This window comes from Carcharodon carcharias, chromosome 3 (assembly GCF_017639515.1).
Source record: "Carcharodon carcharias isolate sCarCar2 chromosome 3, sCarCar2.pri, whole genome shotgun sequence".
Lineage (NCBI taxonomy): Eukaryota > Metazoa > Chordata > Chondrichthyes > Lamniformes > Lamnidae > Carcharodon > Carcharodon carcharias.
In genome coordinates this window covers 156,763,178-156,776,691 of record NC_054469.1, presented here as the reverse complement: position 1 = coordinate 156,776,691, position 13,514 = coordinate 156,763,178, and the positions used below count along the sequence as shown (strand labels likewise).

The 13,514-nt window shown below is 42.3% G+C and overlaps 1 protein-coding gene across 3 annotated transcripts in view; it reads right to left on the bottom strand.

Moving 5' to 3' along the window:
* Window positions 1-13,514, bottom strand: part of LOC121276160 (DNA topoisomerase 2-beta-like) — a 257,905-nt gene that overhangs the window by 102,226 nt on the left and 142,165 nt on the right. For all 3 annotated transcript variants that reach the window (XM_041184227.1, XM_041184228.1, XM_041184226.1), the window contains exons 20-21: window positions 7,038-7,186; window positions 2,941-3,172 (exon numbers count right to left, since the gene is read on the bottom strand). In XM_041184227.1, the coding sequence (XP_041040161.1) occupies window positions 2,941-3,172; window positions 7,038-7,186 (381 nt within the window). The remainder of the gene's footprint in view (window positions 1-2,940; window positions 3,173-7,037; window positions 7,187-13,514) is intronic.

Below are 13,514 nucleotides of genomic sequence, written 5' to 3'. Positions count from 1 at the left end.
GGGTCACAGACAGACCTAGCTTCAGCCATTTTAAGGGTCTTCGTTGAGTTTTACCACTTCAGAAATAGCAATGAGCATATCTATATATATTTTATAAAAATATAGCGTGAGGTCTTAGTCCCTCACAGCTCACTCAATCCTATTGAAAACCTCATTACATCTAAATAGATAGGAAGTTTACTTTCAGATTTACTAAATTCAATTCCTCCATGATAATAAAAAAAAATAAAGAACAAACTGGCATTCACTTTGTGTCTTTCACAACATCAGGACACCCCAAAGCACTTCACAACCAATGAGGCACTTCTGAAGTGCTGCCATTATTAAAATGTATGAAAAAAAGACACAATTTTCACACAAAATCCATTAAACAGCAATGAGATAAATTACCAAATAATAATAAGTGGCTAACTAACAGAAGACAGAGAGTTGGGATAAGATGGGCATTTTCAGGATGGCAACCTGTAACTAGTGGAGTGCCACAGGGATCAGTGCTGGGGTCACCATCATTTACAATATGTATTAATGACTTGGATGAGGGAAGTGAATGTACTATCGCCAAGTTTGCGGATCACACAAAAATAGGTGGGAAGGCAAGTGGTGGTGATGACACAAAGAGTCTAGAGAGGGACATAGACAAGTTAAGTAAGTGGGCAAAAACTTGGCAAATGGAATATAATGTGAGGTTGTGCACTTTGGCAGGAAGAATAAAGGAACTGAATATATTTTAAATAAAGAAAGACTGCAGAAAGCTGAGGCACAGAGGGATTTGGGGGTCCTCTTGCATGAATCACAAAAAAACTAACATACAAGTTCAGCAGGTAATAGGGAAGGCAAATGGAATGTTGGCCTTTATTTCAAAGGGAATGAAGTATAAAAATAGGGAAGTCTTGCTGTACAAGGCACTAGTTAGACCACTCCTAGAATACTGTGAACAGTTTTGGTCCTCTTATCTAAGGAAAGATATACTGTCATTGGAGGCAGTCCAGAGAAGGCTCACTAGTTTGATCCTGGGTAAGGGGGGATTTTCTTTTGAGGAGAGGTTGAGAAGGTTGGGCCTTTACTCATTGGAGTTTAGAAGAATGAGAGACAACCCTCTTGAAACATATAAGATTCTTAGGGGCATGACAGGGTAGATGTTGAGAGTTATTCTCCCTTCTGGGGGAGTCTAGGACCAGAGGGCATAATCTCAGAGTAAGGAGTTGCCCATTTAAGACAGAGATGAGGAGGAATTTCTTCTCTCAGAGAGTGGTGAATCTATGGAATTCTTTACCTCAGAGGGCTGTAGAGGCCGGGTTGTTAAGTATATTAAGGCTGAGATGGACAGATTTTTAATCAGTAAAGGTGTCAAGAGCTATGGGGAAAAGGCAGGAAAGTGGAAATGAGGATTATCAGATCAGCCATGATCTCAATGAATGGCAGAGCAGACTCGATGGGCCAAATGATCCACTTCTGCTCCTACGTCTTATAATAACTTGCGAGGTCCAGGGGGTCATACCCAGGAGGAACCCCAGAGGATGCACTGGGGGACCAACCCCAACCCCACCATTACCCCCAGAAGACCACAAAGCAAGGATTGCAGGGCAATTGCTCAGGAAGTTTAAACTTCCGATGGGCAATTACTCTGCACTGGGAACCATCTGATACTTAGGTTTAAATTGGAGACTTCAGATGGTTTCGACTTTCTTAGCAGAATAGTTACCCAGAAAAAGTTAGAAGGGTTAAAGACACTTCTAACTCCTGGATACCAGTGACCACCCCCCACCCCCCACCCCACCCGCTTCACCACCCATTTGATCCCCCCACTACTCCTCAATGCCCAAACCCCCTGCCCAACTATCCTCCTGAATACCCGACTACACCCCCCCCCCAACCACCCTTGACTGATCACCCAACTCCCCTGACCCATCCTTCCCACCCCCAGCCCATCACTCTACCCCTCACCCGCTTACCTTAAACACTTAGCTTCTCCCTAGCTTTTCAAAGTAGCTGGGAACATTAAGCTCACCTGGTTTATGGCAGCTAGTGCTGTAAAAAGGGGGCGTGGCGTCACGTCCCCCAAAGCAACCGCCGTGCACTGAAGACCTCAAGAACCTGCTGCACTGCAGTTTTCTCACCAGGACCAAGTTGGAAGGTCGGATAAGAAATGTGCAGCTCCCAACTGAGGTAAGTAAAAACATGCCGAGTGGCAATTCAATTGTGATTGCCACTCCTCAGAAGTTCTGGCCCAATTTGTTCTAGCAATAGTCACTGAGGGATAAATGTTTCCAGGGCTTAAGGACAACCATCCTGGTCTTCTTTGAAAAGTACTTGGGATCTTTTACATCCAGTTGAGAGGGTAGATGGGGGCCTTGATTTAATATCTCATCCAGGCAATGGCACCATGTGCGGTAAATGTCAGTCTAGTGTCAGTCTGGATTGCATGCTCAAATCTCTGAAGTTGGGCTTGAAACTATAACCTCTAACCAAGCCTTTGGTTTCCAATGATAGAAAATAGTGCATTAGAGCATCTGTCTTCAAGATAAAATATGTCTTGTTTAAGTTTTTCACTTAGGATTCACGAGGTTGTCAGAATTATAATGCTATAGCACTGGCTGTCATCTCGTAACATTACGGGATGGAAATTGGTCTGCAAATTACAACAATGGCAAGTTGACAGCCCATTTTACACTTTTCCATTAAAGTCAATTGAGAAGAAGACGTTTAGTGTAAAATGGGATGCCAGCTCATTATACAACCATGCTAGTACAGACCAATTTTATCTCCTATACCGTACAAGATCTCCTTCAGTTAATCAGAAAATATACTTTCTTGAACAAAATGTTGTACTAGTCTAAAGTTATGTAAAACACACAAATTTTACGTGTATAAAACATGCTAATTTGCTAAAATATGACAAATTATTTTTTTAAAAGTTCACATATATTCTCCATTATTTACCATAGGTAGGGGATCCAGGCCATCGAGCATTCGCCTGACATTGTTGACTAGCTCTCTGGTATCATAATTAGGAATTCTACAAGCCCATCCTGTACCAATACCTTCAGCTCCATTAACGAGAACCATGGGGATTATGGGGCAGTACCACTCTGGCTCGACTCGCTGGTTGTCATCATAAAGAAACTTCAGTAAGTTGTCGTCCACTTGAGGGGAAAGCAAACGTGCCAATGGACTAAAAACAAATGTAATAAGTTTAACCACAAAATTAAGATAATTGAATAAAGATTTAATATTTAGAAAAAAAGCCATTATATTATAAATTAACTATATATTATCTCAGAAACAAACTGATTTTGCAGCAAAGAGCACAAATCCAGAAGTCTGTGTTTCCTGCCCGGACCAATACCAGGGTTTGGGACATCTGCTATGGGCTGGAGAGAAACTTGCAGTGGGAGGGGCAGGATCCAGTTGTCATGGTCCACATAGGTACCAACAACAAAAGCAAGACTAGGAAAGAGCTTCTGCTTAGAGAGTATGCACAGTGAGGGGCTAAATTAAAAAGCAGAACCTCAAAGCTAATAATCTTTGGATTATTACCTGAGCCACGAGCAAATTTGAGTAGGATAAATAAGATTAGAGTTAAACGCGTGGCTCAAAGATTGATGTGGGCAAAATGGGTTTCAATTCATGGGGAACTGGCAGCAGTACTGGGGAAAGTGGGAGCTGTACCATTGGGATGGTCTTCACCTGAACGATGCTGGGACTAGTGTTCTGGTGAGTCGTATTACTAGAAAGGCAGAGAAGGCTTAGCGGGGGTAATGGATCAAGTGAGGAAAGATGTGATAAATTAAAGAGAGAGAACAAAGCAAGAGAGCAAGGTAGCAATAAGGGAATTAACAAACTGAGTGTGGCAGGAAGGGACAGAACGTACGAACTTCAGAGTGCACTAACAGGCAAGGCTAGAGGTTGCGAGAATAATAAAAAGATAGAATAAAAGGCATCCTATCTGAATGCAGGCAGCACAATAAGGCAGGTGAATTGACAGCACAAATGGAGATAAACAGATATGAGCTAATTGCCATTATAGAGATGTGGCTGCAGGGTGACCAAGGCTAGGAACTGAATGTTCAAGGGTTTGATATTTAGGAAGGATAGGCGAAAAAGAGTTGGAGTAGCGCTATTAATAAAGGATGAGATCAGTCCATTAGTGAAAGAGGATCTTAGATCAGAAGATCAAAATGTAGAATCAGTTTGTGTGGAGCTAAGAAACAGGAAGGGGCTGCATGAGCAATTTGTAGGAGCTGTTTATAGGCCACCAAACAGTAATGTAGGGTACAATATAAATCAGGAAATCAGAGGTGCATATAACAAGGGTAACACAGTCATCACGGGGGACTTCGATCTTCATATAGACTGAGTAAACTCAATCAGTACTGATGCTGAGGAGGGCGAATTCCCGGAATGTATATATAATGGTTTTCTAGAACAGTATGTTGAGGAACCAACTGGAGAATGAACTATTTTAAATCTAGAATTGTGCAATTAAAAAGGGCTAATTAATAATCTCATTGCCAAGGAGCCTTTAGGGAAGAGAAACCATAATATGGTAGAAATTTACATTAAGTTTGGAAGTGATGTAGTTCAATCCAAAGCCACGGTTTTAAATCTAAACAAACAAAACTACGGAGGTACGAGGGACAAAGTGACTGCGCTAAACTAGAAAACTACATTAAAAGATAGGATTTAAAGAATTATTAAATGGTTTACAATAAATTTATATTCCTTTGAGGCACAAAAACCCAGCAGGAAAGGTGATCCAACCATTGCTATAAGAGAAGTTAAAGATTGTAAAAGAATAAAGGAAGAGGCTTATAAATATGCCAAAAAGTGTAATAAACTTGAGGATAGAGAACATTTTAGAATTCAGCAAAGGAGGACCAAGAAACTGATAAAGAAAGAGAAAACAGAATATGAAAGTAAGCAGTGAGAAACATAAAAAAAGGAAAATATTAGCCAAGACATATGTGGGCCCACTACGGGCAGAGACAGGAGAAGCTATAATGGGGAATAAAAAATGCACTGAAACTAGACAAATATTTTGTGCCTGTCTTCACAGAGGAAGATACAAACTAGAGAACCAAGGAACAAGCAAGAATGAGGAACTGAAAGGAATTATTAGTTAAAAAAAAAGTCGTTCTGCAGAAATTCACAGGACTGCAAGTTGATTAATCCCCTGGACCTGATGATCTATATCCCAGAGGGTTGAAAGAGATGGCAGTAGTGATATTGGATACTTTGGTCAGATTCTAAAATTCTAATGATTCTGGAATGGTTCCTGCAGATAGGAAGGTAGCAAATGTAACCCCACTATTTAAGAAAAGGAAAGAGAAAACAGGGAACTAAAGGTCTGGTAGCCTGACATCAGTAGTAGGGAAAATGTTAGAATCTGTTTTAAAGGGTGTGATAACTGGACACTTCGAATATAATGGCAGGGTTGGTCAGAGTCAACATGGATTTATGGAAGGGAAATCATTTTTCACAAACCTGTTGCTTTTGAGGATGTCACTAGCAGAATAGGCAAGGGGAACACCAGTGGATGTGGTGTATTTGGATTTTCAGAAGATTTTTAATAAGTTCCCACACAGAAGGTTAGTAAGCAAATTAGAACACATGGGATTGGGAATAATATTCTGGCATGGTTGGAGAACAGGCAGAAAGCAGGGAGTAGGAATAAATGGGTCATTCTCCAGTTGGCAGACTGTGATGAGTGGGGTACCACAAGGATCAGTCTTTAAGGCCCCAGCTATTTACAATTTATATCAATGATCCGGATGTGGGGATCAGATGTAATATTTTCAAGTTTGCTGATAACACAAACTAGATGGGAAAGTAAGTTGTGAGGAGGATGCAGAGGCTTCAAGGGGATTTAGACAGGCTAAGTGTGTGGACAACAACATGGCAGATGGAATATAACGTGGAAAAATGTCAAGTTATCCACTTTGATAGGAAAAAAGTATTTTTTAAATAGTGAGGGATTGGGAAGTGTTGATGTCAAAAGAGACCTTGGTACCCTTGTTCATAAGCCACTGAAAAGTTAACATGCAGGTGCAGCAAACAATTAGGAAAGCAAATGGTATGTTGGCTTTTATTGCAAGAGCATTTAAGTATAGGAGTAAAAAAGTTTTGCTGCAGTTGTCAGAGCCTTGGTGAGATTGCACCTGGAGTATTATGTACCCTTCTGGTTACCTTTTCTAAAGAAGGGTAAACTTGACATAGAGGGCGTGCAGTGAAAGTTCACCAGACAGATCTGTAGGATGGCGGGGTTATTCTATGAAGAAAGATTGAGGAGACTGGGCCTATGTTCTTTAGAGTTTAGAAAAATGAGAGGTGATCTCATTGAAGCATACAAAATCCTTGCAGGGCTCGATGGGGCAGATGCAGGAAAGATGTCTCCCCTGACTGAGGGTGAGGCAGGGTTTAGAACCAGGATACACAGAATTAGAATAAGAAGTAGGTCATTTAGGATTGAGCTGAAGAGGAATTTCTTCACTCAGAGAGTGATGAATCTTTAGAATTCTCTACCCCAAGGGACTGTGGAGGCTCAGTCACTGAGTATATTCAAGCCAGAGATTGATAGATTTCTAGATATTAAAGATATAGAGGGATATGGGGATAGTGAGGGAAAATGATGTTGAGGTTGAATGGCGGAGCAGCCTCGAGGGGCCGAATGGCCTAGTCCTGTGCTCCTATGATTTTGAAGAATTTAATAATCATGTTTCGACATAACTAGAGCAACAGAAACATCTTAAAAGTACGCTGCATGTAGTTTTGTCAAAACATTGAACACAAACTAGCTATTAAGAAACTTAAAAGATAACATTGACAAATTGCAAAAGCAGCAAATTAGTGAAGTACCAAACAAAAAATACTGAAAATATGATAAAAGTCTGGAATGCATAGGTCTGTCAGTATTAAAGAGAAAAGGTTAGCTAGTGCTTTAAGAGTTTATGGCAAGATGCATACGCATGAAACATGAACCTATCGTTTTCAAATCAGCATTAAGGTATTTTTATTTCTAAACAGCTTTCTTTGCTTACCTTAACATCGTGAAAATATAACGAGGACTAGCAGCATCTTTGCCACCATGCAGTCTGGTACCAAACTGACCAATTGGTTGCAACAAACTTATGTTGTTACTTCCTACAAAGTTTTGAGCCAGGTTTACGATGGTCATCATAAGTGCTTGCTGTAAAGTAAAAACTGGCAGTTACTTATATAACAATAAAAATGGAAATAATGTGTCGCAACTGAAACTTCATCGACATTTAATCTTAATTCTTTGATGCATATTCTCTCACTCTTCTAAAAGATGCCAGCACTGGGTTAATGCTCCTCACTTGCACTAATAGCCGTTCACCCATCATCCCTGTGTTTGCTGACCCAGCAATGCCTCAATTTAACAATTCACATCCTCGTTTTCAAATTCCACGATGGCCTTACCCCTCTATATCTATGCAATCTTGTCCAGTCATTCAACCCTCCGAAATCTCTGCACCCTTTCATTTCTGGACTCCTGCATATACCCAATTTTAATCCACCAATGGCAACTGTGCCTTCAACTTCAAGGTCCGAAGCTCTGGAATTCATTCCCACATTTCCTTCTTTAAGAAACAAAGCTATTTGACCAAGCTTTTGGTCATCTGTTCTAAAATTTCCTCATATAGCTCATTGCCAAATTTTGTTTAATAATGCTGTTGTGAAGTGCCAAGACGTTTTACTCCATTAAAGGCAACCATATAAATGCAAGTTATTTTTTCAGGGGGAGTGACGGGGGGCGGGGGTGTGCCTGGGTGAGCAGTGGGTGAGAGTCAAAAAAGAATAATCTCCTCTGAGTTTATTTTAATATTGGCATCAGATGTGCCCTCATGACCTCTGCATTCCACATAAGGTAGCCCCACTTAAGAGGTTTTGTTTAATTTTCTCCCCCACTTCAAGCAAAACACATAGATTTCATGTTTCAGAAAAAAAACGTTATCAATCCTATGTTGCAGCATTGCTCGTTTTTCTTGTTATTCTTTCATCTAGAAGAAGGGCAGCAGATGCATGGAATCACGGCCACCTGCAAGTTCTCCTCCAAGCCACAAACCATCCTGACTTGGAACTATATTGCCCTTCCTTCACTGTCACTGGATCAAAATTCAGGAACTCCCTTCCTAACAGCACTGTGGGTGTATTGACACGACCTGGACTGCAGCGGTTCTAGAAAGCAGATCACCTTCGTCTTCTCAAGGGCAATTAGGGACAGGCAATGAATTCTGGCCTTGCCAGCAACACCCACATCCCATCAGCGAATGAATAAAATAAAAGTTGGATTGTCAATAAAAAATTCAATAATGTTAATAAGCACTGCACTCTCATGTGACAGGCATAATTAATTTTAAAAATAACTCATGATGAGATTGCTTTTATTTTCATTCTGCACAGAGTGCCTCCATCACCTGCACTCTATGCTTACTCAGAAGTCTATTTTAATTGAACATATTTTGACCATGACTGCACCTTCCTCCTTTGATTTCTTTGAGACATTGATGATTCATAAAACCAAAAGCTCATCCACCCAGCCAAAACTATCACCTTTTATGTCTAATGGGAGATCCCTTCAATGCCATTGACATTGGTATTTCTAAACTAGCCATCAGTCTTTGTCAGCTTCAAACTCTGGTCCACCTTGGCTCTTGTAACTGTTTCCATGTGGTGCTGAACCATAACCAGTGTTGGTATTTAATTCAGCCCTCCACAAATTCAGTATCGGTGGAATGCCCTCAGGGTGCACATCAGTAGATAGGATTTGCCTTGCAGCTGCTGCTGGCTGAGATTCCCCACTCACTGCAGCCTCAGGATTGATCAGTTCTACATAAAACAATGACTGCACTTCAAAAGCAACTAATTGGCTATAGATAACTTTGGAGTATCTGTAGGCTGTAAAAGGCACTGCAGAAATGGAAAAAAGCAAGACTTGCATTTATAACAACCATTACCAGCAACAATATATCTGTCACTGGAATATAACGTGGAAAAATGTTGTTATCCATTTTGGCAGGAAGATCAGAAATGCAAAGTATTTCTTAAATGGTGAGAGATTGGGAAGTGTTGATGTCCAAAGGGACCTGAGTGCCCTTGTTCATAAGCCACTGAAAAGCTAAGATGCAGGTGCAGCAAGCAATTAGGAAAGCAAATGGTATGTTTGCCTTTATTGCAAGAGGATTTAAGTATAGGAGTAAACAAGTTTTTGCTGAAATTATATAGAGCCTTAGTGAGATTGCACCTGGAGTACTGTGTACTGTTCTGGTCCCCTTTTCTAAGGAAGTGCAGGGGCAGTGCAGTGAAAGTTCACCAGAAAGATCTGTAGGATGGTGGGATTGTTCTGAGGAGACTGGACGTATATTCCCTAGAGTTTAGAAAAATGAGAGGTGATCTCATTGAAGCATACAAAATTCTTACAGGACTCAACAGGCTAGATGCAGGAAGGGTGTCTCCCCTGGCTGGGGTGGGGAAGTGGAGAGGGGTGGTGGTGGGAGGTCTAGAACCAGGGGGTACAGTCGCAAATTAAGAGGTAGGCCATTTAGAATTGAGCTGAAGAGGAAATTCTTCACTCAGAAGGTTGTGAATCTTTGGAATTCTCTACTCCAGAAGGCTGTGGGGCCTCAGTCATTGAGTGTATTCAAGCGAGAGATCAATGGATTTCTAGATATTAAAGATATCAAGGGATATGGGGATGGTATGGGAAAATGGCATTGAGGTAGAAGATCAGCTATGATCTAGTTGAATGGCGGAGCAGGCTCAAGGGACATTGTGAATTTAAAACGGAAAGACAGCCTGTGCAGAAATTGTTGCAAAAACCCAAAAACAACTAAATAAGAACAAAGTGAATGAATTTAAAACAATCCTTGAATAAAGACTGCTAACATTAGAAGTTATTGGGCAGAATTTTACGGTCCCTCGCCAGTGTGGGCAAGGGGACCTGTAAAATTCCCCAAGTGACCTTCCCACTGCCCTCTCCAACCTATCTGCAATTTTACAGGGGGCAGACAAGGCCTATTGTGGCACACTCACCCACGCCCCAACTGAGGCCCTTAAGTGGCCAATTAAGAAGGGCAACTTCCCATCCGCCTCAATTTTGAAACGGTTGGGAGGAGTTCAGCGGGCAGGGAGGAAACCCATGAAGATTGGGCCTCGGGCAGGAAGTAGGAGGATGCCTCCTTCAAGGGCCCCCATTCCACATCAGGCACCTCCCCTGCTGGGTGTTCCCTTCCTGCCTGGCTTCTTCAGCAAGAACCCCACCATCTGAAAAATCTTGTCCATTGAGAGAAGTCTATTCATTCCATCGTCTGATCTTTGTGAGCTAGAATAAATGTAGGTAAAGGGTGCATTCTGTGCCATATTTGACTCCCAGCTGGCCGCATACCTGCACCCCAACACTAAGACTGCCTACTTCAACCTCCATGACATTGATCAATTTCACCCCGGCCTCACCTCATCTGTTGCTGAACCCCTCATCCATGCCTTTGTTACCTCTGGGCTTAACTAGATGGAGTGAAGCAATCCTACAATCAATAGATCAGATCAAAGCTTGCAGATCTGCCACATCCAGCCGTGAATCATTAAACACCTATCTGGTGGAGGCTCCAAAACATTCCCATCCTCAAAGATGGAGAAGCCCAGCCCGTCAGTGCAAAAAGCAAGGTGTAAAGCATTTGCAACCGTCTTCAGCCAGAAGTGCTAAACTGATGACCCATCTTGGCCTCCTCCAGAGGTCCCCAGATGCCAGTCTTCAGTCGTCAATTCACTCCAGGTAATATTAAGAAATAGCTGAAGACATTGGATACAGTAAAGATTATGGTCATTGACAACATTCCGGTTGTGGTACTGAAGACCTCCAGAACTAGTTGCACTCTCAGCCAAGCTGTTCCAGGACAGCTGCAACACAGGCACCAACCCAACAATGTGCAAAATTGTTCAGGTATTCCTGTCAACTAAAAGTAAGACAAATCCAATCTGACCAACTACTGCCCCATCAGCCTAGTCTCAATCATCAGCAAAGTGATGGAAGATGTTGTCATCAGTGCTATCAAGAAACATTTACGCAGCCACAATCTGATCATTGATGCTGAGTTTGGTTTCCTCCAGGGTCACTCAGCTCCAAAATTCATTACAGCCCTAATCAAAACATGCACAACAAAACTGAATTCAAGAGATGAAGGAAGAGTGACGGCACTTAACATCAAGGTGGCATCAGAGCGAGTGTGTCATTAAGGAGCCTATCAAAAGTGGAGTCAATGGGAATCAAGAGAAACTCTCCATTGGACAGTGTCATAGCTAGATCATCTCAGACCCAGGACATCACTGCGGAAGTTCTACAGGGTACTGTCCTTGATCCAACCATCTTCTGCTGTTTCATCATTGACCTTCCCTCCAACATAATGTGAGAACATTCAGGCAGCAGCTAATATGTGACAAGTAATATTCATGCCACAAAGGTGCCAAGCAACGACCATCTCCAACAAGAGAGAAACTAATTATTTCCACTTGACATTCAACGTTACCATCACTGATTCTCCCACCATCAACAGCCTGTACGTTACCAGTGATCAGAAACCTAAGCTGGCCATTCACATAAATACAAGAAAATCACATTGGCTACAAGAGTGGGTCAGAGGCTGGGAATTCTGTGGTGAGCAACACACTTCCTGGCTCCCCAAAGCCTGTCCACCATCTATTAGACACAAATCAGGAGTATGATGGAATACTCTCCACTTGCCTGGATGAGTGAAGCACCAACAACACTCAAGAAGCTTGATACCATCCAGGACAAGGCAGTCTATTTGATCTGCACACCATCCACCATTTAAACATTCATTCCCTCCACTACCGGTGCACAGTGACAACAGCATGTACCATCCATAAGATGCACAGCAGCAATTCACCAAGGTTCCTTCGACAGCACCTTCCAAACTGGTGACCTCTTGACTAAACTGAATTTAATTTCCACCGGCTGCTGTGGCGGAATTTGAACCTCCCCAGGACATTAACAGAAAATATTGGAAGAACTCAGCAGGTGTAACAGCATCTGTGGAAAGGAAAACAGAGTGAACGTTTCAAGTCCATATGACTTTTCTTCAGAGTGAAGAAGAGTCACACGGACTTGAAACGTTAACTTTTGTTTTTCTCTCCACAGATGCTGTTAGGCCTGCTGAGTTTTTCCGGCATTTCTGTTTGTGTTTCAGATTTCCAGCATCCGCAGTATTTTGCTTTTATCCCAGAGCATTAGCCTAGTCCTCTGGATTACTTGCCCAGTGATGTGACTGCTACACCACTGCCTCCCCATGGAGAATAGATTGCTGAACTGCAATGAGAACCACCCCTTTGCGCACTGAGTCATGTTGGCTGCAGTCTGAGCCTACATGGCACCAAACATGGATCTCATGACTTCGGTCCAATGCAGCACTGAGACACTGGATGGCTTCTGCCTGGATTGCTTTGGAAGTTGAGAGTGACTACCAGGCGGTCCATCAAGGGGGGGATCCATAAATGCAGTTATGGAGTTGGTCACCATTTCCACACTGGGAAAGATGGGATCCAAGCTCTGTGTGAAGACCTGTACTATGTTGGAGCCAGACTCCTCTGTGCACCTTGACAGTAACAAGGAGCCATCTGGCAGGCCTGCCAATGTACCCAACATTCCTGTGTGAATGACCATAAGCCTTTTCCTGTGTGCACCTCATCCAAGTTTTTATTGGAGTCCTTGCAACAGAATCTTTGTGGGGCCTCACCCTCTGCTGATCTGCCTGTAGCATGCTGCTTCTGCTATTTCAAATGCACGTAATCTGATGTGGTAGCTTTACCACGTTGTCACATTATTTTCAGGTATGCCTGGTGGTGCTCCCAGCATACACTTCTACTCATCACTGAACCAGAGTTTAGAAACAGAAAATCTGGCAGCATCTGTTGAAATAGGCGCAGAGTTAACGTTTTGAGTCCGTATGACTCTTCTTCAGAGCTGAACCAGAGTTGGTCATCTGGTTTAATAGTGATAGAGGGATATGCTGGGGCATGAAGTTACAGGCTACAATGAAATACAATTTTGCTGCTGCTGATAGTTCATGTTGCCTCATGGATGCCAGTTTGAACTGTTGGATATGTCCTTAATCTATCCACTTCGTGTGGTGGGCAAGTTGGCTGTGATGGATTGGGAAAACACATTCAAAAGTATTGACATGACAGGTGATGTGTGCCAGGCAGACCAAACCCATAATAAACTCTGGTAGGAGGAATGGAGGTGCAGGTGGTTGGTAGTACAAAACCTGAGTACTGCTGAGAAAAAGAGACTTTTTTTGTCAAAGCCTTTCAACTTGCACTCATCAGGACAATTCTCAAGAAAAGACCAATGTCAAGGGAAACAACATATTTCTGTATGCAAAAAGAATGCTGATTGCCTTGGGGGAATGGGCCAGCGAATGGTCTCTCTTTGTTTAGCTGAAACAGGTGCAATGTGTGTACAAGTTCTTTCTGTCTGC